The sequence below is a fragment of the Cervus elaphus genome, chromosome 12 (genome assembly GCF_910594005.1).
Source record: "Cervus elaphus chromosome 12, mCerEla1.1, whole genome shotgun sequence".
Lineage (NCBI taxonomy): Eukaryota > Metazoa > Chordata > Mammalia > Artiodactyla > Cervidae > Cervus > Cervus elaphus.
Window position 1 is genome coordinate 60,568,210 of NC_057826.1, and position 26,858 is coordinate 60,595,067.

The 26,858-nt window shown below is 36.3% G+C and overlaps 1 protein-coding gene across 2 annotated transcripts in view; it reads left to right on the top strand.

The window, feature by feature from the left end:
• Nucleotides 1-26,858, top strand: part of MDGA2 (MAM domain containing glycosylphosphatidylinositol anchor 2) — an 867,711-nt gene that overhangs the window by 348,977 nt on the left and 491,876 nt on the right. For both annotated transcript variants that reach the window (XM_043920701.1, XM_043920702.1), the window contains exon 2: nucleotides 14,491-14,630. In XM_043920701.1, the coding sequence (XP_043776636.1) occupies nucleotides 14,491-14,630 (140 nt within the window). The remainder of the gene's footprint in view (nucleotides 1-14,490; nucleotides 14,631-26,858) is intronic.

Below are 26,858 nucleotides of genomic sequence, written 5' to 3' on the forward strand. Positions count from 1 at the left end.
TCACATACAGATATTTTTGTGTCCTGAGAAGGTCCCACACTTACCATAGTATTCCATAGGATCTCCTTGATATTCCTCAGTCAATGAAATCCTTCCCTGTGTCCCCTTTGACCACCATCTCTTATAAGTTTTGGTTCAATTTTATATGGGTTACAGTGTTCCATGGGTAAGTGGCAGAGATAGATAACTTTCTCCTAACTTCAGTGCAGATACTCAAGAGAGTCTTAAATCCTCTAGTTCAGGCCATTCCCTTCCAGGAAAAATAGAGGGGAATTTATGTTTTTGATAAAAATTTTAGGTGCTATTTAATATAACCATCTCTCATTGAATTCAAGTACAAAATATTTGACTTGTTTGCTGAGAAAACTCCCTTGTTTTTAATGGTATTCTCGATGGTACTGGCCATGATTTATTAGCATGTTATCCAAAGGAAGGAAGGAAAGAAACGGGAGAAGGAAGAGAGAAAAAATTACAAAGAAGGAAGGGCGAGTAGAAGAAAGAGGGAAATAGAAGGGGCTGAAATGAAGGAAAGATAAGTAGGTGCAATTATATCATTCCTATCGAAAGTGTTAGTTGCTCAGTCATATCTGACTCTCTGTGACCCCATGCACTGTAGCCTGTCAGGCTGCTCCACCCACGGGATTTTCCAGGCAAGCATACTGGAGTGGGTTGCCATTGCTTTCTCCAGGGAATCTTCCAGATCCATGGATGGAACCTGGGTCTCCTGCATTGCAGGCAGATTCTTTATCGCCTGAGCCACCAGGGAGCCTATCATTATACCATTAGGGGAAAATGCCAAGCTATAAATATCCCATCCCATCTTTCTCACTAGTTGTTCAATAGTGTGTTAGTTTCCTAGGGATGCTATAACAAAGTGCCATGGGCTGGATGGTTTAAACAACATAAATGGCTAGAAGTTTAAGATCAAGGTATTCACAGGACTGATTGCTTCTATTATGGAACCAATTCCGTTCGTCCCATTGGCAGCAAGCGAAATGCTGAGATTCTGAGGTTTATAGCCAAGAAACAGTTGATCCATGAGGCAGCGAAGCAAGGAGACTGGAAAACAAGACGCAAAGCTACCTCCCCAAAAGTGAGAAGGTTAGGATATTTATGGGATAAATTGGGCAGGCTTAGAGGTGGGGAAAGGTGACTGGATTCAGGGAAGACAGGGAGGTAACTAGTAGTCCGCATCTCATTAGGGGACTCTGAATATTCAGCAAGGATGCTCAGAGGAAGACTGGAGGGTGGAGTTTTCCAGCCAGGGCACCTGGCCTGGTTTTGGAGGCAGTGGCTCCTACAAGCCCTAACCAGCTCGCACCAGGCAAGGGCTGACTCCAATCCTGTGAACCACCTGGCTGTGTGAAGCTGGGAGGGTTTGCAGTTAAAGAGTAAAAAACAAAATAACTAAAGTGAGCTTCATCTGTGAAGGCAGTTTACAAGTGAAGGAGTTTTAATAGGCTGTTTCTGTATTTGTTATTCTGTAAGATGGGCTTCCCTGGTGGCTTAGAATTAAGGAGTCCGCTTTCAGTGCAGGAGACGTAGGAGAAGTAGGAGATGCAGGTTTGAACCCTGGGTCGGAAGGAGGAAATGGCAACCCACTCCAGCATTCTTGCCTGGGAAATCCCCTGGATAGAGGAGCTTGGTGGGCTATAGTCCATGGGGTTGCGAAGAGTTGGACATGACTGAACCTACACAGAAAATGAGCTCAAGAATTTCTGTTAGTTATCAGTTTTTGTTGACCTTTGTGGGACAGTTTCACTTTTGAGGGCTCTGAGGAAGAATCTATTCCATGCTTCTCCTCTAGCTTCTGCTGGTTGCTGGCAAGCTTTGGTGTTTCATGGCTTAGCTGCATACATCATACCTAATCTCTGCCTTCATGTCCATGTGGGAAAGCTTTCAGGGTTTTCAGAGTCCTGTTAAGCAATTTGATTTTGAAAGCATCAGGGAGCCACTGAAGGTTCTTAAGTAAGAGGTTGATACGGTCATTTTGAAATATCACTGGTGTGCTGCCTGGAGATGCAATTGGAAAGAGGACATCAGTTAGGTTGCTTTTGCAGTAGTCTCAGTGAGAGATGATTGTAGTTTGGGGTGGTGAAGGTGGAGGGAGGGAGCTGATTAAGAAGGTAAGGGCAGGGATGAGTTCTCTGTGTCTAGTATAAGCAACTTTTTTTGGATAGTATTGCCCTTTCAATAACATAGGAGATGCTGAAACAGACTTTTGTTTTGTTTTCCTTTCTTTTTTTTGAGAGAGTGTTGAGTCCTAAATTCAATTTTGGATATATTGGAATATAAACATATTCAAGACAAACGTTGAGTAGCCAACTGGATACAGAGACCAAGAAAGCAGGCCCAAGATCTATGTTGGCCAGATGAATGTGTGAGCCATTTAAATAGATGATAGATATGTCATTCTACAACTTAATGTAAGTGTCCTGTAGAGTAAAAATGATTGAGAAGGACCCTGGGTGGCATATTATGTCTTTGCCTCTTTTTTTAAAAGATAACCAAATTGGTAGGGACCATCTCCCTCCCCACCCCCCGACTCCCATATAAATGACCAGTGGGGAAATATGATCATTCTAAGGGAAGATTTTTTTAGTTTTGGTAAGCACTACAGGAAGCTTTTCTTGTGGAAATATCTTGAGAACTTCAGGCAGACTCTCAAAAACTATGAAAGCACTTAGCTCCCTAGCACACTGTTAGTCATCTCTATCTCAGGAATGATAAAAAGTCACATATTTTAACCTGTTACCTTATATGAATAAATAATTTAGAGATAAATATCAGCTCAACATGAATTCAATGTTTTCAATTTGAGGTTTTCATGAATATATACATACACATAACATGTCAAAGTCTTAGTCTTCTATTTCTCAAAATTATTTCTTGTTCTGTTTATTTAAAAAGGGAGTTTATTTCCAGAATTGAATTATATAACCTTTGTACAAAATCTTAAGTGAAAATTTTGAGAGTCTGTATAGCTATCTACTGTTATATTCAAGTTTTTTTTTTATTGTTAAATAAAGTAGAAACAGATATTCATGTTTTGTTGCTCTTGAGGTTCTCTTCTAAGTCTGTGGCTAGAGAGTGTAATCTGAATTATTATTGTGAGAAGCCATTAATTTCTTGTCATAATTTGATATACTAATGTAGGTCAGTGACAAAACACCACTTAAAGGTACTGGTAGCTAATAGGAACATATTGACATGAGAACTTGTTAGAAAGGCTTTTCAGTGTAAATTAAGGAACATTTGATATATGTCAAAATAGCTTTGGAATTAGACCCTCAGGTCTCTTGTTCTCAGCCCGTAATTAAAATGGAGTCTTCATCTGCATAATAACATTTTTGGCTTCTGTTATTCATTTTAGGTATTGAAACTTCAGTATTGAAAATGTCACTTAATAATTTTTTTGGATATGTCTTTGAAATTTCTACAGATGTTTGGCTCTACATGATTTGTGCACTGAGTACTAAAATATTATTTCTAAGAATGCTGAATGTAGTGATTAGTTAGACAAAAGCCTATCTGAAATGCTTTTCTGTTGATAAGTATACTTGTTATTCATTTGGTATGTCCTTATTTTTATTTATTTAAAATTGGTTTGTGATATTAATTAAGTAAATTAAGTGGCATTTACCTTGTTATTTTTCCATGTTTACTTTTGAAAAGCACCAGTTGAATCTAAATTTAGATTCACTGACAAATTTGATCATTTCGTTATGTGAGCAATTTACATAAAGTTAGTGTCACTTTTTACAAATGTTCTTCATTTCTAGTTTTATTCTAATATGAAACTAAATTTCATATTAGTTATTGGGAATGAGAATTTGTAATGATTTTACTAATCAGAAATAATATTATTCCTGCAATGTTTGTTCCTTACATGGAGATTTTAGGCTGCTAAGAAAAACTAAAATTTTAAATGCTTAATGCTAGAGCTGTGTACTATGGTAAACCCTAGATATGATTATCTACTATTATTGCTACAACTGTATGAAGTAGAAAATCATTTCATCCCCACTTTACACATGAGGAAATTAAGATTATTTTAGATTATATGCTAATGTTTCCAACCCAGGAAACCCAACTCCAAACCCAGTACTTTAAATTGGCAATATCAGAAAGATTCACTTCTTGCTGTTAGAGACTTTTTAATTAAAAGAAAAAATATATATACACACCTGTATATACATCTGCATGTGTGTATCTATCTATCTATATATACACACACATGTATTTATCTAGACACACATGCATATATATATACATGTGTGCTTGCTCAGTCACTCACTCGTGTCCAACTCTTTGTAGCTCCCTGAATTGTGGCCCACCAGGCTCCTCTGTCCATTTGATTTTCCATTTAAGAATACCGGAGTGGGTTACCATTCCCTTCTCCAGGGGATCTTCCCAGCCCAGGCCTGGAACCTGCATCTCTTGTTCCTGAATTGACAGGTAGATTCTTTACCACTGAGCCACCTGGGAAGCCTTTATATATACACACTTGTTCATTATTTATCAATAGCATTAAGAGAGTGTGGGAGAAAATTACTTGTGGGAGAACATCACTATTAAAAGAAAAATGTCCATTTTCCTTAGCTTAAAACTTTGTCTATTTTAGTTCTTGTTTTAAATTATGTTGATATTGTAAAATTGTAATGTTGGGTTTTGGGAGATAGATACCCAGGAGAGTGTACCAGTAAAAATGGGTACTGGCAAGATGATACATGAATGATGACTTGTTACAAGGGGCTTGGCAAACTGGACTAAACTGGTGACCTGAACCATAATGAGCTTGATCGTTAGTTGGATATTTGTGTATTGTCTTATTTGCCATACAAATAAATTGAAAAAATTAAAATGAAAGTGGGAGAATGCAAGAAGTTATTAAGAGTTTCATGCAGGAACTTGGGAGTGGAAAGAGCAGAAGTCTATCAATACATTAGCATTTTGGAAGATGAAAAGAAACACTTGTCATACTTCAATGATGTTGCCAGATTTTGATACTAAGGATGCTTACTATATAGAGGATCATGTCATCTGCAAACAGTGAGAGTTTCACTTCTTCTTTTCCTATCTGGATTCCTTTTACTTCTTTTTCTGCTCTGATTGCTGTGGCCAAAACTTCCAACACTATGTTGAACAGTAGTGGTGAGAGTGGGCACCCTTGTCTTGTTCCTGATTTCAGGGGAAATGCTTTCAATTTTTCACCATTGAGGGTGATGCTTGCTGTGGGTTTGTCATATATAGCTTTTATTATGTTGAGGTATGTTCCTTCTATTCCTGCTTTTTGGAGAGTTTTAATCATAAATGAGTGTTGAATTTTGTCAAAGGCTTTCTCTGCATCTATTGAGATAATCATATGGTTTTTATCTTTCAATTTGTTAATGTGGTGTATTACATTGATTGATTTGCGGATATTAAAGAATCCTTGCATTCCTGGGATAAAGCCCACTTGGTCGTGGTGTATGATTTTTTTAATATGTTGTTGGATTCTGTTTGCTAGAATTTTGTTAAGGATTTTTGCATCTATGTTCATCAGTGATATTGGCCTGTAGTTTTCTTTTTTTGTGGCATCTTTGTCAGGTTTTGGAATTAGGGTGATGGTGGCCTCATAGAATGAGTTTGGAAGTTTACCTTCTTCTGCAATTTTCTGGAAGAGTTTGAGTAAGGTAGGTGTTAGCTCTTCTCTAAATTTTTGGTAGAATTCAGCTGTGAAGCCATCTGGTCCTGGGCTTTTGTTTGCTGGAAGATTTTTGATTACAGTTTCGATTTCCTTGCCTGTGATGGGTCTGTTAAGATCTTCTATTTCTTCCTGGTTCAGTTTTGGAAAGTTATACTTTTCTAAGAATTTGTCCATTTCATCCAAGTTGTCCATTTTATTGGCATAGAGCTGCTGGTAGTAGTCTCTTATGATCCTTTGTATTTCAGTGTTGTCTGTTGTGATCTCTCCATTTTCATTTCTAATTTTGTTAATTTGGTTCTTCTCTCTTTGTTTCTTAATGAGTCTTGCTAATGGTTTGTCAATTTTGTCAGGATGGCTGCTATCCAAAAATCTACAAGCAATAAATGCTGGAGAGGGTGTGGAGAAAAGGGAACCCTCTTACACTGTTGGTGGGAATGCAAACTAGTACAGCCACTATGGAAAACAGTGTGGAGATTCCTTAAAAAACTGGAAATAGAACTGCCATATGACCCAGCAATACCACTTCTGGGCATACACACTGAGGAAACCAGATCTGAAAGAGACACATGCACCCCAATGTTCATCGCAGCACTGTTTATAATAGCCAGGACATGGAAGCAACCTAGATGCCCATCAGCAGATGAATGGATAAGGAAGCTGTGGTACATATACACCATGGAATTTTACTCAGCCGTCAAAAAGAATTCATTTGAACCAGTCCTAATGAGATGGATGAAACTGGAGCCCCTTATACAGAGTGAAGTAAGCCAGAAAGATAAAGAACATTACAGCATACTAACACATATATATGGAATTTAGAAAGATGGTAACGATAACCCTATATGCAAAACAGAACAAGAGACACAGAAATACAGAACAGACTTTTGAACTCTGTGGGAGAAGGTGAGGGTGGGATGTTTCAAAAGAACAGCATGTATACTATCTATGGTGAAACAGATCACCAGCCCAGGTGGGATGCATGAGACAAGTGCTCCGGCCTGGTGCACTGGGAAGACCCAGAGGAATCGGGTGGAGAGGGTGATGGGAGGGGGGATCGGGATGGGGAATAAGTGTAAATCTATGGCTGATTCATATCAATGTATGACAAGACCCACTGAAATGTTGTGAAGTAATTAGCCTCCAACTAATAAAAAAATTAAAAGAAAAAAAAAAATTAAAAAAAAAAAAAAAAAAAAAAGGATGCTTACTGAGACTTTGCTAAGACAGTTGCTTAGAGTTATACAATAAGTGAAAAAACCAAGCTTCTTCAAAGTTGCAAACAGGAGGGGTGGTTATGTTGCAGTCAGACTTGTCAGGAGCAAGAAGAGGGTAGGATTGTTGAAGTCCCAAAACATAGTTGAAGAAAAGTCACAGGATTCTAAATTGATTTTTTTAAATGGCCTGAAGTTACGGGGAAAAATATAATGGATCCAGACAGACAAGTATTTCCTTTATTCATTGAGATCAAGAGAACTGTGCAACTGTGGATTAAAAGTAAAGAATTGTTACAGTCAGCGGTAGAGCTTGGCTCCAGATCTTAAAGATGAACTATGAGATCATTTTAGTAGTTCTGGGGGGCAATAAAAGCTCTTACTGTAAAGATTTGGAAAATATAGATGACATTATGAAAAAGTAAAGATATCAGAAAATTGCTGTCACAATACACCATGATTGTTATCATTCTAGTCAACATCCTTCTAGACATGTCTCTAGATACACACTTGCACACAGTACATTTACAGAGTCATAGCAAATGTTATTTTTAGCAATTATTATGGATTGCTTTCCATGTCAATAAGTATGAATTTGCATCCTTTTATACTGGTATTAGGATAATCTGTTATTAATCCAGTACCTTATTAATCCAATATCATAAATTTGAAACTTATACTGATTCCATACTTTTATCAATCATTAAAAAAATAAGACTACTTTAATGGTTATACTTGATCATATGTTTTCCCTCCTGAGTGATTACTTCTAAATTACCTTTTAGAAAAAAATTTCAAGCAATATCTGTATAGAGATCTCCTTATACATATATCTAATTTGTACATGTGAAAACTTTACATGTACATTTGGAAATATTAATGGCTTACACTTGCTGCCAGCTTTGATGAGCTGAACATTGTTCTAATGAGCATTATTTATTACACTGTCACTAAATTCTCTGAGAGATGTTTTATTTTTAATTAGTTTTACAGATACCAAAACAGAGACACAGAAAGATCAAGTCACTTACTTGCTCAATGTCACACAGTAAATGTCATAGTGGAAATTTGAACCTGGACACCTCAATTCAGAGCCCTTGCTTATAATCGCAACATTCTGTGTAATCCACACTCTTCTTAAAATTTTTTAAAAATCAATGACATCAGCATTTTTATATATCAATAAATTTGGAGCTACATACCCATGTTTAACATGGGCTTCCCTAGTGGCTCAGGAGATGCAGGTTTGATCCATGGGTCAGGAAGATCCCCTGGAGAAGGAAATAGCAACTCAATAGTTTTCCGAATATTCTGGTGTTTCCAGTTTTTCACTTACAAATACTGTAGTGGAAATATTTGTTTGTGTACCTTCTGGCAGTTTGTCTCATTAGTCTTTTTTTGTTTTAGAGGTGGCCCAAATGTTATATATACATTTAAATTTGGAATCTAAATTGGCAAACTGCATCCTCAAAAAACTCTACTGATTCGCAGCTAGCAATCATGGAGATATATATTACCTTATGATTACTCTAACATTAGGTTTCATTTATTTATTATCTTTATCAATATCTTCGGCAAAGCAAATACTTTAGTGGTTTAAATTTCTTTAAAAATTATCCAGATTGAAAAGCACTGAACATGTCTTTAGACCACTTGCGTTTGGAAGAATGTTTTGAAAGGCACTGATCCAGCTGTGTTACAACCCAGACTGCTTAAAATCTGAATAACTTATTTGATTTAACATCAAACAGATATGATCTCTTAGGTCTGCAGAGAAAATTGGAAGGGTGTCAAGCATAATAACCTCACTTGAAATTCTTCAATGCCTTCCTAACTATCACTGGCAATGACCTTTTGTTTATGCTCCTCCAAATCTGTTGTAAGTGATGGTTTTGGACAATTTACCATCGTTGAGCATCTCTTTGTGTAACTTTTGAAGCATTACATTTTCTTTGTGTTCTTTCTGCCTCTGAGTCTCCTTTCATGGCCTCAGTATATCCATACTCACATCCACACCAGCTCTGTACCAAGAGTTCACATTCCTTATGATTTTATCATTATCCTCTTAATTTCTCACTTTACATGCTCTGTTTTAGGGATTGCACCTATTCTATTGCTGTCAAGCATCAACTACCATTTAAAAGCTCTAAATCTTTATATCAAGCAGCAACTTTTCATTTGTTGGCCAGCTCACCATCAGCATCTCAAACTAAAATTTTCATCTCCTCTCCCAAATCTTCATATTCTCCGCTTTCTTATCTGAATTTGTTATATTAAATCTATATTAATATAATGGTCCTAAGGAGAAAGATATTAGGCAAAAGAGTTGTCACCAAGAAGAGGGATAATTATAGACTATACTCGGAGAAAAGTATAAGTGGTTAGTCACTCAGTTGTGTCCAACTCATTGTGACCCCAGACTCCTCTGTCTGTGGAATTCTCTAGGCAAGAATACTAGAGTGAGTTGCCATGCCCTTCTCCAGGGAATCTTCCCAACCCAGGGATCAAACCTGAGTCTCCTGCATTACAGCAGATTCTTTATTATCTGAGCCACATGCTTGTAGACACAATACTTAATTTAAAATTTGAATGGGAGATCATTGTGGAAAAAGAAGAGAGGAGAAGACTTGTATAGTATTTTAAACTAGTAACTCAGTAACCCCAAGTTACCTTGATCAAGTGTAGCAAAGTGGAACAATATTACTGGAACTTGAATTCCCAGAGAATAGTTGGAACAGGATTTGAAGGATATGCAAAAGTACAATACTCTTGCTTGGCGTTGTTAGAGGAAAGAAAACTCTTATTATGAAACTTATTAATGGCTAATAACAGCATATCCTTCAGGAACATGGAAAAAGCTTCTCCCTCAAAAATACTTCATGTCTAAGTCCTCGGTCTAACAAGCACTCCATTATTTGGACTCAGATCCCTTCCTTTTAAATCTCTCCCAACTGTGAATAATGTGGAGCCCCTACTGATCAAGAGAATATTTTTAAAAAATGTCTTTTACCTGTTTAACCAAAATATTAACTTCAGTGCCAACTGAACTCATGTTCCCTCACTCCCACATCAATCAGTCCTCAAGTCTTGTCTAACAAGAACTCTCATGTAGGTTTCCCCCATCTTTTCCATTGGCAGGGCCCTACGGTCTCTTTCCTATGTCTGGAGACATCAGGGTAGATTGAAGAGTGACACTGGTTTTGAGGTTTGGAGTAGATTATAAATTGTGTGGATCACATTTTCATGTAGTTATTTCCTGAACACTGCAGGCAGTATCATGTCAAAAGACATGATTACAAGCATTTGAACACACTATTTCCTTTCTCTGGAATGTTCTTCCTCTTTTACCTCCACCGCATGTATCTTTCCAAACCTTGTTAAATGTCATTGGCTTCCTGAAACCTGTCGGAATCCCCCAGGCAGATTTAGTCAGTTTCTGCTTTGTCCTGTTGTAGTACTTTTCACTTTCTTCTGTTAGATAACTATTTGTTCATTTGTAATTTTTGAATGATTTCTGTATGTATATAAATTGGTCAGACCCAATAGGCTGAAAACACAATAGGCTGTGGCCATAGAGGGCACCACTCATAGCATCAATCTTCATATCCTTAGCACATAGCCTCATGCCTGATCTATAGCAGTTGCTTAATTAATATATGTTTGAAAGTCTTTTTATGAGATAAAAGGCTAAAATATGCTCTTACTGTTGCCATTGAAGAATTTTTGTGTGTTCTTTCTCCAACAGGATACAGAGAGAATTTGGTATGACTTTCAAAATTATACTCTAACAAGATAAGAGAATGTTTCTCTTTTGTCCTTTTAGGCTGACCTGTTGAGCCCAAAGCCAGTTTATTCAAATTAAGGGAGTTGATATAATTAGTGTTAGGAATGACTTTATATAATGGGATTTGGTTTACTGCAAGCAAATTTGGATGAATATGAGTCTCTTGCAATATTTTAACATTTTAATTCATTGCTGACTCTACAGGGCAAAAGGGATCATAACCCTTAGTCCAATTTAAGGATGATGAGTTGAGATTTTTTTCTAACAAGGCAGGGGATAAAACATGTCTTGCTTCAGATATAGTACTGCAAATTGCATTTGTATTTAAAGTAGGTAAATTCAGTGCCCTAAGAGATGATATTTTTGTTAAAATAGGAGGTTAGAGTCTTTATAGTGATATATGCTTAAAAATTATGAATTAATTATTAAATACCTACTCCATGCTCTGAATTAGGTAATGTGGAACAGATGCTCAAAATGATGTTCATTCTTGTAATGACGTGCTTCTTATCAAGTTAGAATGTTAAGAAAAAGGAGAATCACTAGGCAATACACATTTCCTGGTAAAAAAAAGAGAAGAAAATCATTGCTAAGTAATTCAAGAAGCTTTCAGCAACATTGGTCCAAAGATCAGTGTGGGAATTCTATATGGGGAAACATCATGATCAAAGACACTTGGATTGTCAGTGTTCTTTAACTTCCCAGTGATATTGGGCTGATGATACAGAGAAGTGAGATTTCATGTTGAATAGTCAACATGTGGCCCATTTCCTGGGAACTAAATGCCATGTGGGGTGATTTGAACTCCGTGAAATGTCATGCTGTTTAGTTACTCAGTCGTGTCTGACTCTTTGCAACCCCATGGACTATAGCCCGCCAGGCTCCTCTGTTCATAGCATTTTCTAGGCAGAAATACTGGACTGGGTTGGCATTTCCTTCTCCAGGGGATCTTCCCAAAGGGATTAAACTTGAGTCTCTTATGTTTCCTGCATTGGCAGGTGGATCCTTTACCATTAATGCCACCTAGGAAGCCCCTCTTAGGCAAAATTCAACATAATGAAAAAAGAAGTTACAACATATTATTTGGGAAATCATAAGATTTTGTTAGGGATTGGAGACAGAACAAAAATTGTGTCAATGTTACACTGTTTAGGTTTGGAACAATTATACAATTAATATTGTTGGTCTAGTTATGGTGCTGTAACTACTTCATGAACTTTTTCTCAATCTTTTTTTACCCGCTAGTCTAGTCTAGATCTAGTTTAGGAGTTATTTAAACCTACCTACACTATGTCTGTTATAATTTTAATAGCATGAGTTAGTAAAGAGAGCCTAGGACTGGTGGTCCTGGTCTCATTGAGGCCACAACTAGCTGCAAGCCTGTTGCCAGGTCACCTGATGTTCTCAGCCTTTCCTTCCATAATTCGGAAACAAGAGCATTGACCTGGATGAATTCTAAGACGTCTCAGTTGAGCTTTCTTCAGGCCGAAAGAGTTCATGGGAGCTTCCAAAATGTACACATTATCATTGAGCTTCTGAAGTACTGACTATATATTTTAATGCATACTAGAAAAAGTACATCTTTAACACTTATAATTTGGTAGAATATTCTACCCTCCTATAAGATAGGTGGAAGGCTCAATATATAGGCAATTACCTCTTCCAAGAATGTGTTAAAATTATGGAAGAAAATAGCAGAAAATTAACCCTTGTAGTTGAAGACAGTGTGCTTACTGTATAATTTAAACTTTTAAAATAAAGCTACTTATTTGCATAATGATTCTTTGGAAAGATAATCCTTAAAATAATAATACTATTCATTGATATGAAATAAAGCAAAAATAACATTGTAAATTAATCTAGAAAAGATGTCATGTTACTATATAATTAGATGTATTAATAAACATATGAACTATCACTTGTTAGGCTAAATTTTTTTCCTTAACAATGTTCTATTTATATTTTGAAAGTGTTAATTGATTGTCATCAGTTTGTTAACCTCCATACTATGAATACAGTTGTGTGCCAGATGTTCAAAAATAAGTGGTTTTCTAATATTATGTATCTAAATTGAAGTTTAAAAATTTGATCCTGCATTTAAAGGTTGAAGAACTGTACTTTGCTTGGATATCCAGAAAGAAAATGAAAATAACTGGTTGTTTTATTACTATTATTTACAAGCAGAGTTCTCTGTCTTTCAGTTTGAAATTAAGAACAATAACAAACTTTGCCCTTTTCACTTCTTAAACTCTGGGAGTATTCTATACATTCTTGTTATGTAAAGCAAAGTATTAGTATTGGAAACTATTCTTTTTTTTTTCATCAGAACATAGGTTGTCCCAAAAGAAAATTTCTTATAAGTTGGACTTATAATTATCTTATATCCTTCATAAATCACCAAATTTATCTGCAAATTTTATAATATTCATGATCTTTTAAATGTTAAGTAAAAAATTCCAAAGATAGTCATATTAATTTTTAAGCAACTACATTCTCTGCTGATCATACTGCTGTTGAGGCTGAGATTGCTATCAGTAAATTCTTGAGATCATTGTTCTTATATACAGATAAAGCTTTTTCTCCAATTACAACAAATTTTTCTTCTCTACTCCAAATATATTACAAACAAAATTGCTGAATTCACAAATGGGGATGATCTCCAATTTGAAGCTAGTCACAGTAATCTCCTTGATGGCAAGAAGCCTATCCTGTTATCTAAGTATTTCTCAGGACCAAAAGAGTTTTTGCATATAATAGGTTTCCTATGGGCTTCCCCAGTGGCTCAGGGGTAGAGAATCTGCCTGCAGTGTAGGAACTGCAGGAGACATGGGCTCAATTCTTAGGGCATGACAATCCTCTCCATTATTCTTACCTAGAAAATTCCATGGACAGAGGAGCCTGGTGGGCTATAGTCCATAGGGTAACAAAGAGTAAGTCAATGAGTCCTAGACAAGTTTTATAGGCCCATGTAGCATTGAAGTAGGAGAAACTGTACTTAGGAATTTATACAATTTCATGAAAACTAAGTCTATTTTGAGTCAGAATTTTATACTTAGGCCTCAGTGATCTATCTTCACCAGTGGCTTTTGTTCATATTAATATAGGAGTCTATAAATGTTGAAAACTAAGTTGTTACTCAATTTCAGCTAAATCTTCCTATTCTTTAGCTTCCTAGTTTTAACACAGGACTTAGAAAATTAACAGAAAAATGGAAATGTCTTTAATAAGATTACTTTTTCCTTTGAGTGATCTTTCTTTTTCACCACCATAGTCCCTGTATCACAGACGGTAAAGAATCTACCTGCAATGCTGGAGACCTGGGTTCTGTCCCTAGGTCAGGAAGATCCTCTGGAGAAGGGAATGGCAACCCACTCCAGTATTCTTGCCTGGAGAATCCCACGGACAGAGGAGCCTGGGGTTGCAAAGAGTCGGACATGACTGAATGACTACTACTACTACATTGACTTTGGACAACATCCTTTACTATATTAAATTTCAGATTTCAGAGATGAGGGGAACTATCACATTTTAGCAGTCAAGTTTTATTACAGGTCTTGTAATCATGGTGATTTCCTGAATCACCAGTTTTCCTCAGCACCCTATTCTCATTTTCCATTTTCAGAATGTGTTGGCGACTTTTAGATAAATTTGAAGCTTTCTGTCCAGCAAAATGTTTAATCCCTTGAGGATGTTCAAAGTGTTAAGACTGATGGATCAGTCTAATAAGAATTGCGGTTTGCAACCATGATGATTCATTGGATGGCAGTTTATTTATCTTTTTATGTATTTTCTTTCTGATTCAACAGCTCCCCCCACGGTTCGTATTGTACATTCAGGCTTGGCCTGTAACATTGAAGAGGAGCGCTACTCAGAAAGGGTCTACACTATACGGGAAGGGGAAACCCTGGAATTGACCTGTCTAGTCACAGGACATCCACGTCCACAGGTGAGTCCCGAACCGTGACATTGTGGAAAACTCTCTGACTTGTCTTGCAAATCAGAAAAAGCAGAAAAAAAATATATATATATATGTTTATTTTAGATGATTTAGCTAAAAATGTATATATGTTTGTGTGTGTATGTATGTGAAATCCATACTATATGTGCAATGTAGGATAAGGGTAGTAATTGTTGAACATTCAAGCTTAAGTAAACATGTAGAATAGACAAAAAATAATTTTTGTCTTGGTATTGTGAGAAATTTAAAAGACACTAGTCTAAGGAAGCTGTTAAAAAGACAACTGCAAAAATATCTCTGTCAGATAACAATTCATATGGCAATGAGTTTATTTTAGAATGTGGAACATGATTTCACGATGACATAATTGCAGTGGAGGAGGCGTTTGTTCTAAAAATGTGATGCGCAAGGTCACAGGTACTTTCCTTACTCCTAGTCATTATATTCAGAGAAAACCTTGAAAAACAGATGTTTGCGGGTGCCATATGAATTCAGGTTCTCAGAGTCAGCAGCTACAGCTTTTACAAGCTAAGTACCAGGAACAGAAATTGAGACTTTCCAGGGGCACTAAAGTGATAAATAATGAGCAAAGAAAAAAAAAATGTATGAGTGAAAAAAGAGGTTAGATAGGAGATAATATTGTTAGGCTATATATCTGTGATTTAAAAATTTAATTCAGATCCAAAATTTTCAGGATGTTTTATTCATTGATTGCCAGTTATTACTGTCATATATTTAACCTGACTGGTTCAAAATACAGATTGTTATTCAACACAAACACTGTTATGAAAAAGAAGTCTCATTTGGTAGACAAAGTTATATATTTTATTTGTATTACAGAAAAAAATTCCAGTTAACACACAACTGTACAGGGAAAACTAAAGAACAGTGTGAAGATTATAAAATCTCCCATCATTTTAATCTTCTCTTTTGCTCTTGTCATCCTTAACTCTTTAATTCTCGAGGATGTTTTGACTCTGCCATTTTGACCCTGAAGAGCAAATTAAAATAAGCATGTGAACTTTATAGAATGAAGCAATGGATTGATGAGACCATGAGTAAACTGAAATGGTGAAATATGTTTTATCAAAATTATGCTGTTGAAAAAATGGAAAGCAGTAAAAGTAATTAAAAATTATTTTAAAATATTAAGATCCATAGTGGCTAAAATTGCAAATTATGATACTTTCTAAGAACTGAAAATTTATTAAAGAATAAATTTGTCTCAATAAAATTGAGTTATAGAAAATTTGAGGCTTCCCAGTTAGTGCAGTTGTAAAGAATCCACATGCCAGTGCAGAAGATTCAAGAGATGTGGGTTTGATCTCTGGATTAGGAAGGTCTTTTGGAGTAGGAAATGCCAACCTGCTCCAGTATTTTTGCCTGGAAAATTCCATGATCAGTGGAGCCATGGGGTCACAGAGTCAGACACGACTGAGCAGCTGAGCATACATACACAGAAAATTTGACCCAATGAATTAGATTTGGTAGAAAAAAATGATCGCCAAACTAAATACACAAGCCCAGAAGCAATAATTGTTGAAACATGATGTAGGTAAATAAGCTGATATTTAAATAGCATTTTTATTTAAAAATTTGTATAGAAAATAATGTAGTCCAATTAAAATAATTTTAGTTATATTAAAAAATGATAACATTAACTCAAGAATATTATCCCAAAGAAAGTTCAGTGTTGTTATTATTTTTTTAATTTATATGCATAGAATAAAAATTCCAGAGTAAAAAAGTTGAAATCGAAACAGGAATGTCCAAGTAAACCTAAAAGAAGGCACAAGAGAATACTCACTGATGATCCCCTTATTCTTACAATGACCGTGCCAAATTCTGTACATTCTGAACTAAAAATGCAACTTACATTTTAATTCATCCAGCTATTCTGCTCCCTCTATCTTCATACTTACATTCTCTCAGTCTCAGACATTTCTTATTTTCTCCATACATCTTCCCTTTCATGCTTCAGCAATCTGGACGGAATCTTCGAGCTCTGAGTAAGCTAAAAGAAGTTCTGAAAAACAGAAGTAGATTATTGCCTTATTCATTTTTCCTGATAAATTCCATTTTTGGAATCATTTCAGTGTATTCTAACCCTATGAAAAATTTATTATTTTGGTATCATTATTTCTTCATTCCTAGAAGCAATTCAGGTGTTTGCAGGTGAATCAGTTTCAGTTTATATTGCATACTTGGAAAATTAACTGGGCCTCTTTTTTGTCAACAAGCTGTATAAGGAAGGTTGACAAAACAGCTGGGCCTTCACATCCTGTCTAAATACTAAAGGGCATGCTGTTGGCAGCTGGTTTCCTCAGGATGAATTTTCTTGGCTGATACCATGAAGCTGAAAAGCTTTTCTTGCTCCTTTGTTTAATCTGAATATGATAATATTTGGAAATGCAGTGAAAAAGAGAAGTTCCTCATTCACTTTTCAGATTTCTGAATCTGTTACCTATTTCTCTGGCAATGAGAGTCATAAAGGTTTCCATTTCCACAAGTATTCTAAGGCAGCAATGTAAAATTTCTTTAAAATAAGTGAATAAATTCAGTACATAGCAGTGGTTATGAGCGTGGGACTGCCTGGGTATAGTCCAGGATCCTTCTTGACTACTAGCGTGGTCTTGGGAAAGTTCCTTAACCTGTCTGCTCTCTGCATCTCAGTTTTCCTGTCTGTATAACAGCAATAATGGTAACCATCATATCTATATCATTGACTCCTTTCAAAAGTTAAATGCAGGTTATACAAATATATGCACATGTTAACGTATACACATATAAACAGATGGCACATAATAAAATATATACTGGCTTTTTATTATTTTAAGTAATTTATACTTGGTCTCTACTGTTGAACGTATTTGAAATAAGCAAAATTTTAAAAATGGTTCTTAGCATTTCTATAGTCTAAATGAGATGCATTTCAATAAATTTCACTATTTTTGTGTTTTAATGCATTGCAGAGCCTTTGCATCTCTGTTAATTAACTTTTCTTAGCTTGCAAGGACTAGAACTAAGTCCTCCTCATTTAAGAAAAGCTTATTATAAAGATATTAATATATGGAAAAGTAAGAAAGGAGACAAGGGTTTGTCAATAAGTCTACCAACCTAGTGTTATTGTACCTCTGTACATTCCTAATTTCAGGATTCAGCTACCTATACTCTTAATTTTCCTTTTCTTTTTTCCCCTCTTTTCTTTTTTCCTTCCTTCTTTCCTTCTCTCCTCCTTCTTTCCTTCCTCTCTTCTCTCTTTTAATGTTACAAAACCAGTAAGGAATGAATTATGAATACAGTTCTCCTATAAGTGATTTAAACAATAGGATATTTAGCAGACTGGATCTGTTTACTGTTATCAGGTGAGTGACTGTCCAACTGAAACAACTAATATTTTTTCAGTATATCTTTGGATAGGATATGGAAAAGGGTCTAGGAGAAATATCCAAAAATTTATTAATCACAAATTTCATATCAATAACTACCTTCACAGTTTTCCCCACACACACAGACACAAACGCACACACACAGAAAGTCTCACCCCCTGGTGATATACATCTTTATTAAGTTCATGGTTACATGGGGAAAATGTATTCCCATAGATTGCTTAGGAGATAGATCTTATAAGAGCTTACAAGAGCCTTTCTGATCATTGATATCATGCCTTCAAATAGTTTTGTTACTATTACTTTTAATATAGACTATAGAAAGACTCTTTTGGTTCAACACTTTAATATACTGTACAAGTACTGATACTTTTTATGCCTAGTACATCAGCATTAACCAAAGACTTTTTAACATTTAATAAAAATCCTCATGAATTTAAAGGGTCATTTTTCTTACTGAGGAGATCTGAATTTATTTACAGCTATTTCAGAGTTCATCATTTGTTTAATTCCATGAACAGTTCCTGATGCTTAGAAGAAACATTCATCAGACAACTCCAGATACTTGCAAAAGCAACATTAGTCAATGTACTTAATGAGATAATACACATAGGTCATTTAGCAGAATGCCTGGCAAAAAGTAAATACTTAGTCATCATCATATTTGTGATTGTATTACCGATACAAAATAATATTTTTCTATAAACTTAATAATTCTAAACTATTACTGTCATCATAACTTTCAGGTAACCCAATAGAGTAGGTAGGGTGTTCCTTACTCTCCCATTGAAGTTGGGCTTGGTCACAAGCATGGATTTAGCTCGTGTATTTTGAGCTAGCTATAATCTGGGCCAGATGTTGTGTCTACATTGGAAAAAATTGACACACTTCTGATACAAGCTAGTATGTAGCTAGTCATCTGATAAGTGAATGCTTTTCAATTCTCCTCAAGGAGAAGGATTTAAAATTTGTTTTTATGTGAGATGGACAGCAGTGCACCTGCACAGTTCTGCCCTAGCTCAAGATGAACTGTCTCATTCTTCGTAACATTCTAGTGCACAGGGAACTTGATTATCTTCATAATCTACATAACATTATACTAGTCCATTATATTGATTATAACACATCATTTTGCCTGCTCTGCAAGCATGATGATCTAGAAGATTTGGTGCTGTTTATGAATAATGTGTGGATCTTTTATTAAAGTCCTAAGCATAGAGTCACAGCACAGACCTTTAGATTCCAGAACAAGACTAGACTTTCTACAGCATAGTGCTAATTGCTATTTGAAAAACTGCTCTTCGGTCAATAGGAAGTAGGATCCAGTTGATACCTGCCCCCTTGGTCAGGTGATTCTGTAACACATTCTACTTTACATGGTTCCTTGGAGGGTCCCAGAAGAATGAAGCCCCAGTCACTCTCAGCAATGTCTAGCATAATAACACTTTGTTTTATTGGTTTTTCTCCTTCTCTGTGTCACTGTTCACAGTCCCCTACTTTGCTTCCCTGTAATTAATTCTGAAAATAAACTACTATCTGTAATCTCTTGTCTCAGATTTTCCTTCCTGAGGCAACTCCAGGATAAGACAGTACCTGTCTCCTGGACTCAAGCCTCATGAGGAGCAAGCACATTTATCCACCTAACCTTAGTTTGTGCTTCCTTGCTGCTGACCTGAAGAACTGAAGTGAAGTTGCTCAGTCGTGTCCTACTCTTTGTGACCCCATGGGCTATAGCCTACCAGGCTCCTCCCTCCATGGGATTCTCCAGGCAAGAATACTGGAGTGGGTTGCCATTTCCTTCTCCAGGGGATCTTCCCGACTCAGGGATTGAACCCAGGTCTCCTGTACTGCAGGCAGACGCTTTAACCTCTGAGCCACCAGGGAAGCCCATGATTCAGGATTATTGTACTTCTACTTTTCCTGAAGACTTTAAAGGTAAACCACATGTCACTAGCCAAGGTAGGATGCTCAATTAAATTTTGCTTTTATTTCTTAAGACTTTTATATAATATAATTGGCATGGCTGTAGATTATATCGTCCTCACTTATTTTCCTCTTGAAAAAAATGTCTTGTACTTGAATTAAATCTAAGCATTGAAAGTTTGTATGTTCATTCACAAGGATTGTCATGCGATGGAGATTTCCTATGTAGATACCAACTGAGGATTTGTTTGGTTTTAACAGTTTTGCCTCTCATGATCAAAATTGGATCTCCAAGATGATTGGAAAATGGATCTCAAAGCGAAGTCAGAATAATTGGATATACAGATCACATGGAAGTTTGAAATTAGATGTGTCTTTTTGAAATCTGCATCTTTCAATGAATAATATATATGAGTTATGAGAACATAATTGTTATTTTATTACAGCAGTTGACATGAAATAAGCTTTTTAAAATGATCAGGGCATTTCTGGAAGATAGAAGGAAATCACTACTGCCTATCAATATATAGTTGAGGATCTATTGGTTGTATTATATATAGTTAACATGGATCATTTTAAGGTAAATAGCTGTGATTCTTTTCATGTAGAAGTGTTGTATAGCTACGTAGACATTGATGATTTGGTATTTTTATTATTAGAAGAATACTCCCATTGATATATTTTCAGTATGTATTATTTGATGTATGAGGAGATTTCTAAGTGATAGACACCCTACAATATATATTTTTCCTTTGATTTTTAATATTTTTTGTAGTAGCTATTGAGTTGTCAGGGCTTCCTTAGTAGCTCAGCTATTAAAGAAGCCAGCTGCAGTGCAGAAGACCCTGGTTTGATTCCTGGGTTGAGAAGATCCACTGGAGAAGGGACAGGCTACCCACTCCAGTACTCTTGGGCTTCCCTGGTGCCTCAGCTGTTAAAGAATCCACCTGCAATGCGGGAGACCTGGGTTCTATCCCTGGGTTGGGAAGATCCCCTGGAGAAGGGAACAGCTACCACTCCAGTATTCTGGCCTGGAGAATTCCATGGACTGTATAGTCCATGGGGTCACCAAGAGTTGGATATGACTGAGCGACTTTCACTTTCACTTGAGCTGTCAACAAAATCTAAATGCGCTAAATTCAATATAGTCTTAGGTGAATTTTTTCATGATGGGATGATAATCAATTTCTCTATTTTCAAGTTTATATTACATGTATATATATATATACACACACACAGAAAGATAAATTCATAATACAGTGTAAGTTTTTGGGGCACATTCAATGGTAAGTGTTCATTTATAGTTGTATGAATCCCTGCTATTTTAAAAAGGTAGCGTGAAAACAAATATATTAATAGTAGTGATCTACTTGTGATCCTGTTGAATCAAGTTTACCCTCTTCATTTCTGGCTAGTACATTAAAGATGCCAATTAAGAGAGTTGAATTTAGTTTTGGAAACTCCAGTGGAATATACCACTCCTTAGGTTTACTTGAAAATATTGAGATTTGAGACTTAGCTTCAATAATTTTAATTACAATTATAGAAAATACTACCTATCTAGTTCTATGTTAAAGAATATGCTATCAGTTGTAATTAATAATCTATACAGGTGCTGTTTGTAAGCATGGCACCTTTATTTCAAATTAGGCTCATCACAGCCTTTTCCTAAACTTCTCAGATGCTTCAAAAAAAATCAGTAAAGAGTAAAACCTATCTGTGATCTGAAAAAGTTAACTCATGCTACACAAAAAGCTTTTGTAAAAAACAAGTATTTCTAGGACTGAAAAATGAGAAAACAGTTATTCGGAATGACTCAATTATTTTTTTTAGAATTGTTAATCTTTTATTTTGATTTTCTTTTAGTGTCAGTCTTAACAAAAACCTAAAAATAACATATATTTTCCTGACAGTTTTATCTGTTTCAATCAACAAACGTTGATTTTTTCCTTTTTCCCATGGAACATGAGAAATTATTATTCGATAAAACTTGGTCCCTTCTTGTTTACTTGCTTGCCTTTGGCGATGATGTTGGATCAGCTTGAGAATGAAAAATCCTTAGTTAATTAGTGTCTTCACTGTTGGATGTCATCAGTTCAGTTCGGTCGTTCAGTCATGTCCGACTCCTTGAGACCCCATGGATTGCAGCACACCAGGCTTCCCTGTCCAACAGCAACTCCCAGAGCTTGCTCAAACTCATGTCCATCAAGTCGTTGATGCCATCCAATGATCCCATCCTCTGTAACCCCTTCTTCTCCTGCCTTCAGTCTTTCCCAGCATTAGGGCCTTTTCCAAAGAATCAATTCTTTGCATCAGGTGGCCAAAGTATTAGAGTGTCAGCTTCAGCATCAGCCCTTCCAGTGAATATACAGGACTGATCTCCTTTGGGATGGACTGGTTGAATCTCCTTGTAGTCCAAGGGACTTTCAAGATTCTTCACCAAACTAAAATTCAAAAGCATCAATTCTTTAGCGCTCAGCTTCCTTTATAGTCCAACTCTCACATCCATACATGACTACTGGAAAAACCATAGCTTTGACTAGACAGACCTTTGTCAACAAAGTAATGTCTCTGCTTTTTAATATTCTGCCTAGGTTGGTCATAGCTTTTCTTCCAAGGAGCAAGTGTCTTTTAATTTCATGCCTGCAGTCACCATATGCAGTGATTTTGGAGCCCAAGAAAATAAAGTCTCACTGTTTCCATTGTTTCCCCATCTACTTACCATGAAGTGATAGGATCATGACCTTTGTTTTTTGAATGTTGAGTTTTAAGCTAGCTTTTTCACCCCCTCTTTCACCCTCATCAAGAGACTCTTCAGTTCCTCTTCACTTTCTGACATAAGGGTGGTGTCATCTGCATACTTGTGGTTATTGATATTTCTCCCGGCAATCTTGATTCCAGCTTGTGCTTCCCTGATAGCTGAGTTGGTCAAGAATCTACCTGCAATTCAGGAGACCCCGGTTCGATTCCTGGTTTGGGAAGATCCACTAGAGAAGGAATAGGCTACCCACTCCAGTTTTCTTGGGCATCATAGTAATCTGTATTTCTTAAGATTAACTTTTAGGCATCCAGGTATGGTATAGTACTGAATCTAACTGATCTTTTACATTGCTTTTATTGCTGTTGTTCAGTCAGTAAGTTGTGTCTGGCTCTGTGATCATGTGGACTGCAGCATGCCAGGCTATAATCAGAACAATTTACCATCTTGAATAATTCTTCACAGTGCCATCAAGAAGATGGACCATAGCCAGTCATTTAATAACACAAAAGTATTATGTGTGTTATTGTATAAAATGCATGTAAACACATTTCATAGATATTTAAATTCTATATCCGCTGAAGTATAATATTAGCTTAAAGTGAAAAGTGAAAGTGTTATTCGCTAAGTTGTGTCCGATTCCTTGTGACTCCCTGAATCGTAGTCCACCAGGCTCCTCTGTCCGTGGAATTCTCCAGGCTAGACTACTGGAGTGGGTTGCCATTCCCTTCTCCTGGGGATCTTCCTGACCCAGTGATCAAACCCTGGGTCTCCTGCATTGCAGGGAGATTCTTTACCACCACCAGGGAAGCCCCATAATAGCCTGAAGGGTTCCCTAATTCCAAAATTGTGTGTGTCTGAATTTCATGGTTGTACATTGTGTTAATTTCCTAGGACTGCCACAATACAGTCCCACAAACGGGGTGGCTTCAAACAACAGAAGTTCCTCTCTCACAGTTTGGAAGGCTACAGTTGTGATATCAATGTGTCAGCAGTGCCCGAATGCTCTCTCTGAGATTCTAGGTAGAACCCTTCCTCACCTCTTCCCAGTGTCTGCTGGTAACCATCGAGATTGGTGTCCACTGGCTCTCAGCCACATCGTTGCAATCTGTGCCTCTGTAGTCACCTGTATGCGTGAGTGTGTGTGCATGTGTGTCTGTCTTTTGAATGGCGTTTTCTTCTTCCTATAAAGATAACAGTCATACTGGTACACTTCAGTAAGATCTCATCTTAGCTAATTACATCTGCAATAGCCCTGTTTACAAATCAGATCACATTCTGAGGAACTGGTATTTAGTATTTCAACATATCCTAGGGGCACACAATTCAACTCATTTGTCATTTTAAATTACATGGTTTATGCATATACTAGGGCTGCTTTTAAAGAGCACATTATATATGCAGTGACTATTGTGCATCATTAATCTTCAAGGGGTTTACAGTGTTTTACTTAATGATTTAGTATTTGTTGTCCCACTTGCTACACCCCTTCCCCTTGGCCAGCTGAGTCAGTGGCTTATTTGTCACCTCTTCCATAAAGCCTTGCTTGGTCAAAGATGCTTTTGCTTAAGTACCCTTTCTATGGGATCCCAGAATACCAAGCCATTTCTTACCACAATACATCATAGGATCCTGCTTTGGGGAGTGAGTGAGATTTTAGATTCTGCCAAAAAATTGCATTGTTTCACATTTCACCTTCTCTACTTTTTCATCCCTGTGAATGTGGGTAATACTAAGTTGTCCAAAAAATTCTTTTGAGTTTTTCCATAACATCTTATGGAAAAGCCCAAATGAACCTGTTGGCCAACTCAATATATTTAACTTCCATTTCATTTGTTTTCTTCATGTACAAAATGAAGTAGTAGTAGTAAACATCTGTTCATTAAGGATTAAATAAAACCATACAAGGGAAGACAAAAATCTTGAACAACCATGACAATAATGATAGAAATAATAGAATGATTAGAATGATCATGTTGCTATTCTGTTTCCTTTCTCTCTTACTGAACTGTAAACTCCTAGGAAACAAAGGGCTGGGTCTTGCATTCCCATTTTCTGTCTCAGAATGAACATATGTCATGATTTGCCTGGCACAGTCCTGGTTTACACCTAGTGTTCTGGTACACTTGTTGATGTCATTGTTTTTCAGTCCCTCAAAGTATCCTACTTTGGAGGATAAAATATATGGGACCATAAACATAAAAGTTTTCACAGAGGGTTTCTCGATTATTTATTAAAGAGTAAATGTGGCAGGCATTATCACTTGGGGCTAATTGTTGAATATTTTAATTAATTTGTTTCCTTTTAAAAAGTACTAAATTGTGTTTGTAAATGCCTGTGTCATTTACCTCTTAAAATTAAGCATTTAAGGAAATCTTAGATTCACTTTTGTAGGCACTGTTGGAAGCCACATACCTCAGTGCCTTCAAGGTTGCATTAAATGCTCCCTTGGTGGTCTCCAAGAGTTTTTAATGTGTCTTCTTATTTTACTACCCAGCAAGAATTTAAAGACACTCGGGAAATGGGGCTCAATAATACGAAGCTATTACAGCTCTGTAGTTGAAGAAGAGTCTAGCTTTAAACCTTCATGCCACTTTTGATAACAATACACGTTGTTTTATTATAGATAAAACAGGGCAACACTGGGGACCCAAATGACTGTAGCATATTCTTAAGTATACAAAAACCTGGTAATTCATTGCTTGGACTTTGTTACTTTAAACTACAAAGTCATAGTAATATGTCTAAATAACATGGAAAAGATGGAAGCATAATTTTCATCAGAAAAGGAAAAAATTAACATCGATATAAAGTAGAACAGAATTTGAAAAGTGTATGTTAACTCATGTTTGACCTCATATTGTCAACTGGCCCCACTTAATTTTGCTGGAAGGCTTTGAGAGAGCATAGTGTCAAAGTTGTACATATGGTGAAAAACAGAAAATCCAAAGGGAGTTAGTTCTTTTGTAAGTATAGAGAGAATTTAGATGCATGATATTGGATGGATGGTGCTTAGGAACTTTTTCTCACATGTTTGAATTCCCCCGAGAGAAAAATGCACTGCCTTGGCCAATATTTTAGTTAACAAAACGGGTAAATATTCCAATACTGTGATGACATTCTGTAACATTACATTTTTCGGTCTGAATATGTCAGTCGTTTGATTTCTTCATAGATTAAATTGAAAACCACATTTACTTTCTTGTTAGACACATGCATAATCTAACTCTACAACTGCCCTCATAACCACTTGTCTACTTGAGATTTTGGATTCGCTCTGACTGCTTTTTCAGTTCAGTTCAGTTCAGTCACTCAGTTGTGTCTGACTCTTTGCGACCCCATGGACTGCAGCACACCAGGCTTCGTTGTCCATCACGAACTCCCAGAGTTTACTCAAACTCATGTCCATTGAGTCAGTAATGCCATCCAGCCACATCATCCTCTGTCATCCCCTTCTCCTCCTGCCTTCAATCTTTCCCAGCATCAGGGTCTTTTCCAATGAGTCAGTTCTTCTCATCAGGTGGCCAATCTATTGGAGTTTCAGCTTCAACATCAGTCCTTCCAATGAATATTCAGCACTGATTTCCTTCAGGATTAACTGGTTTGATCTCCTTGCAGCGCTTTTTGGTAATTAAAATAAGTCACACACTTGGCTTGTGACTATTTAATGTGGCTGCCTAGTATAATTTACCCAAAAAAAAAGCAAACCAAATTTTTTATTGATTTATATAATTTTATTATGAGTCTCTCTCTGTGTGTGTATCCATGGGTACACACTTGATACTTCTTGAACAGATGGTCGCAGTTACTAGTAAGCTCTTATGTTACATGGTCATTAGTTGGGTTTGGACAAGGAAAACAGAAATCATTCGATTATCTGAAACTCTTAAGTTTACAAAAACAGCAAAGGTTTACTGTATAGCACAGGGCATTATACCCAATATCTTGTAATAACTTATAATGGAAGATAATTGATAAAAGAAAGCAGTGAATCAAAATGCTGTTCTCCTGAATCTTAACACAATACTTCATTTGTTTTTTGTTTTTTACTTAAAAAAAAAAACCCTCTGAATTTAAAGCTGAGGAAACTTAACAAAGGAAATGAATTACTGGGAATGGAAGAAGCTGAGAAGGAAAAAAAAAATC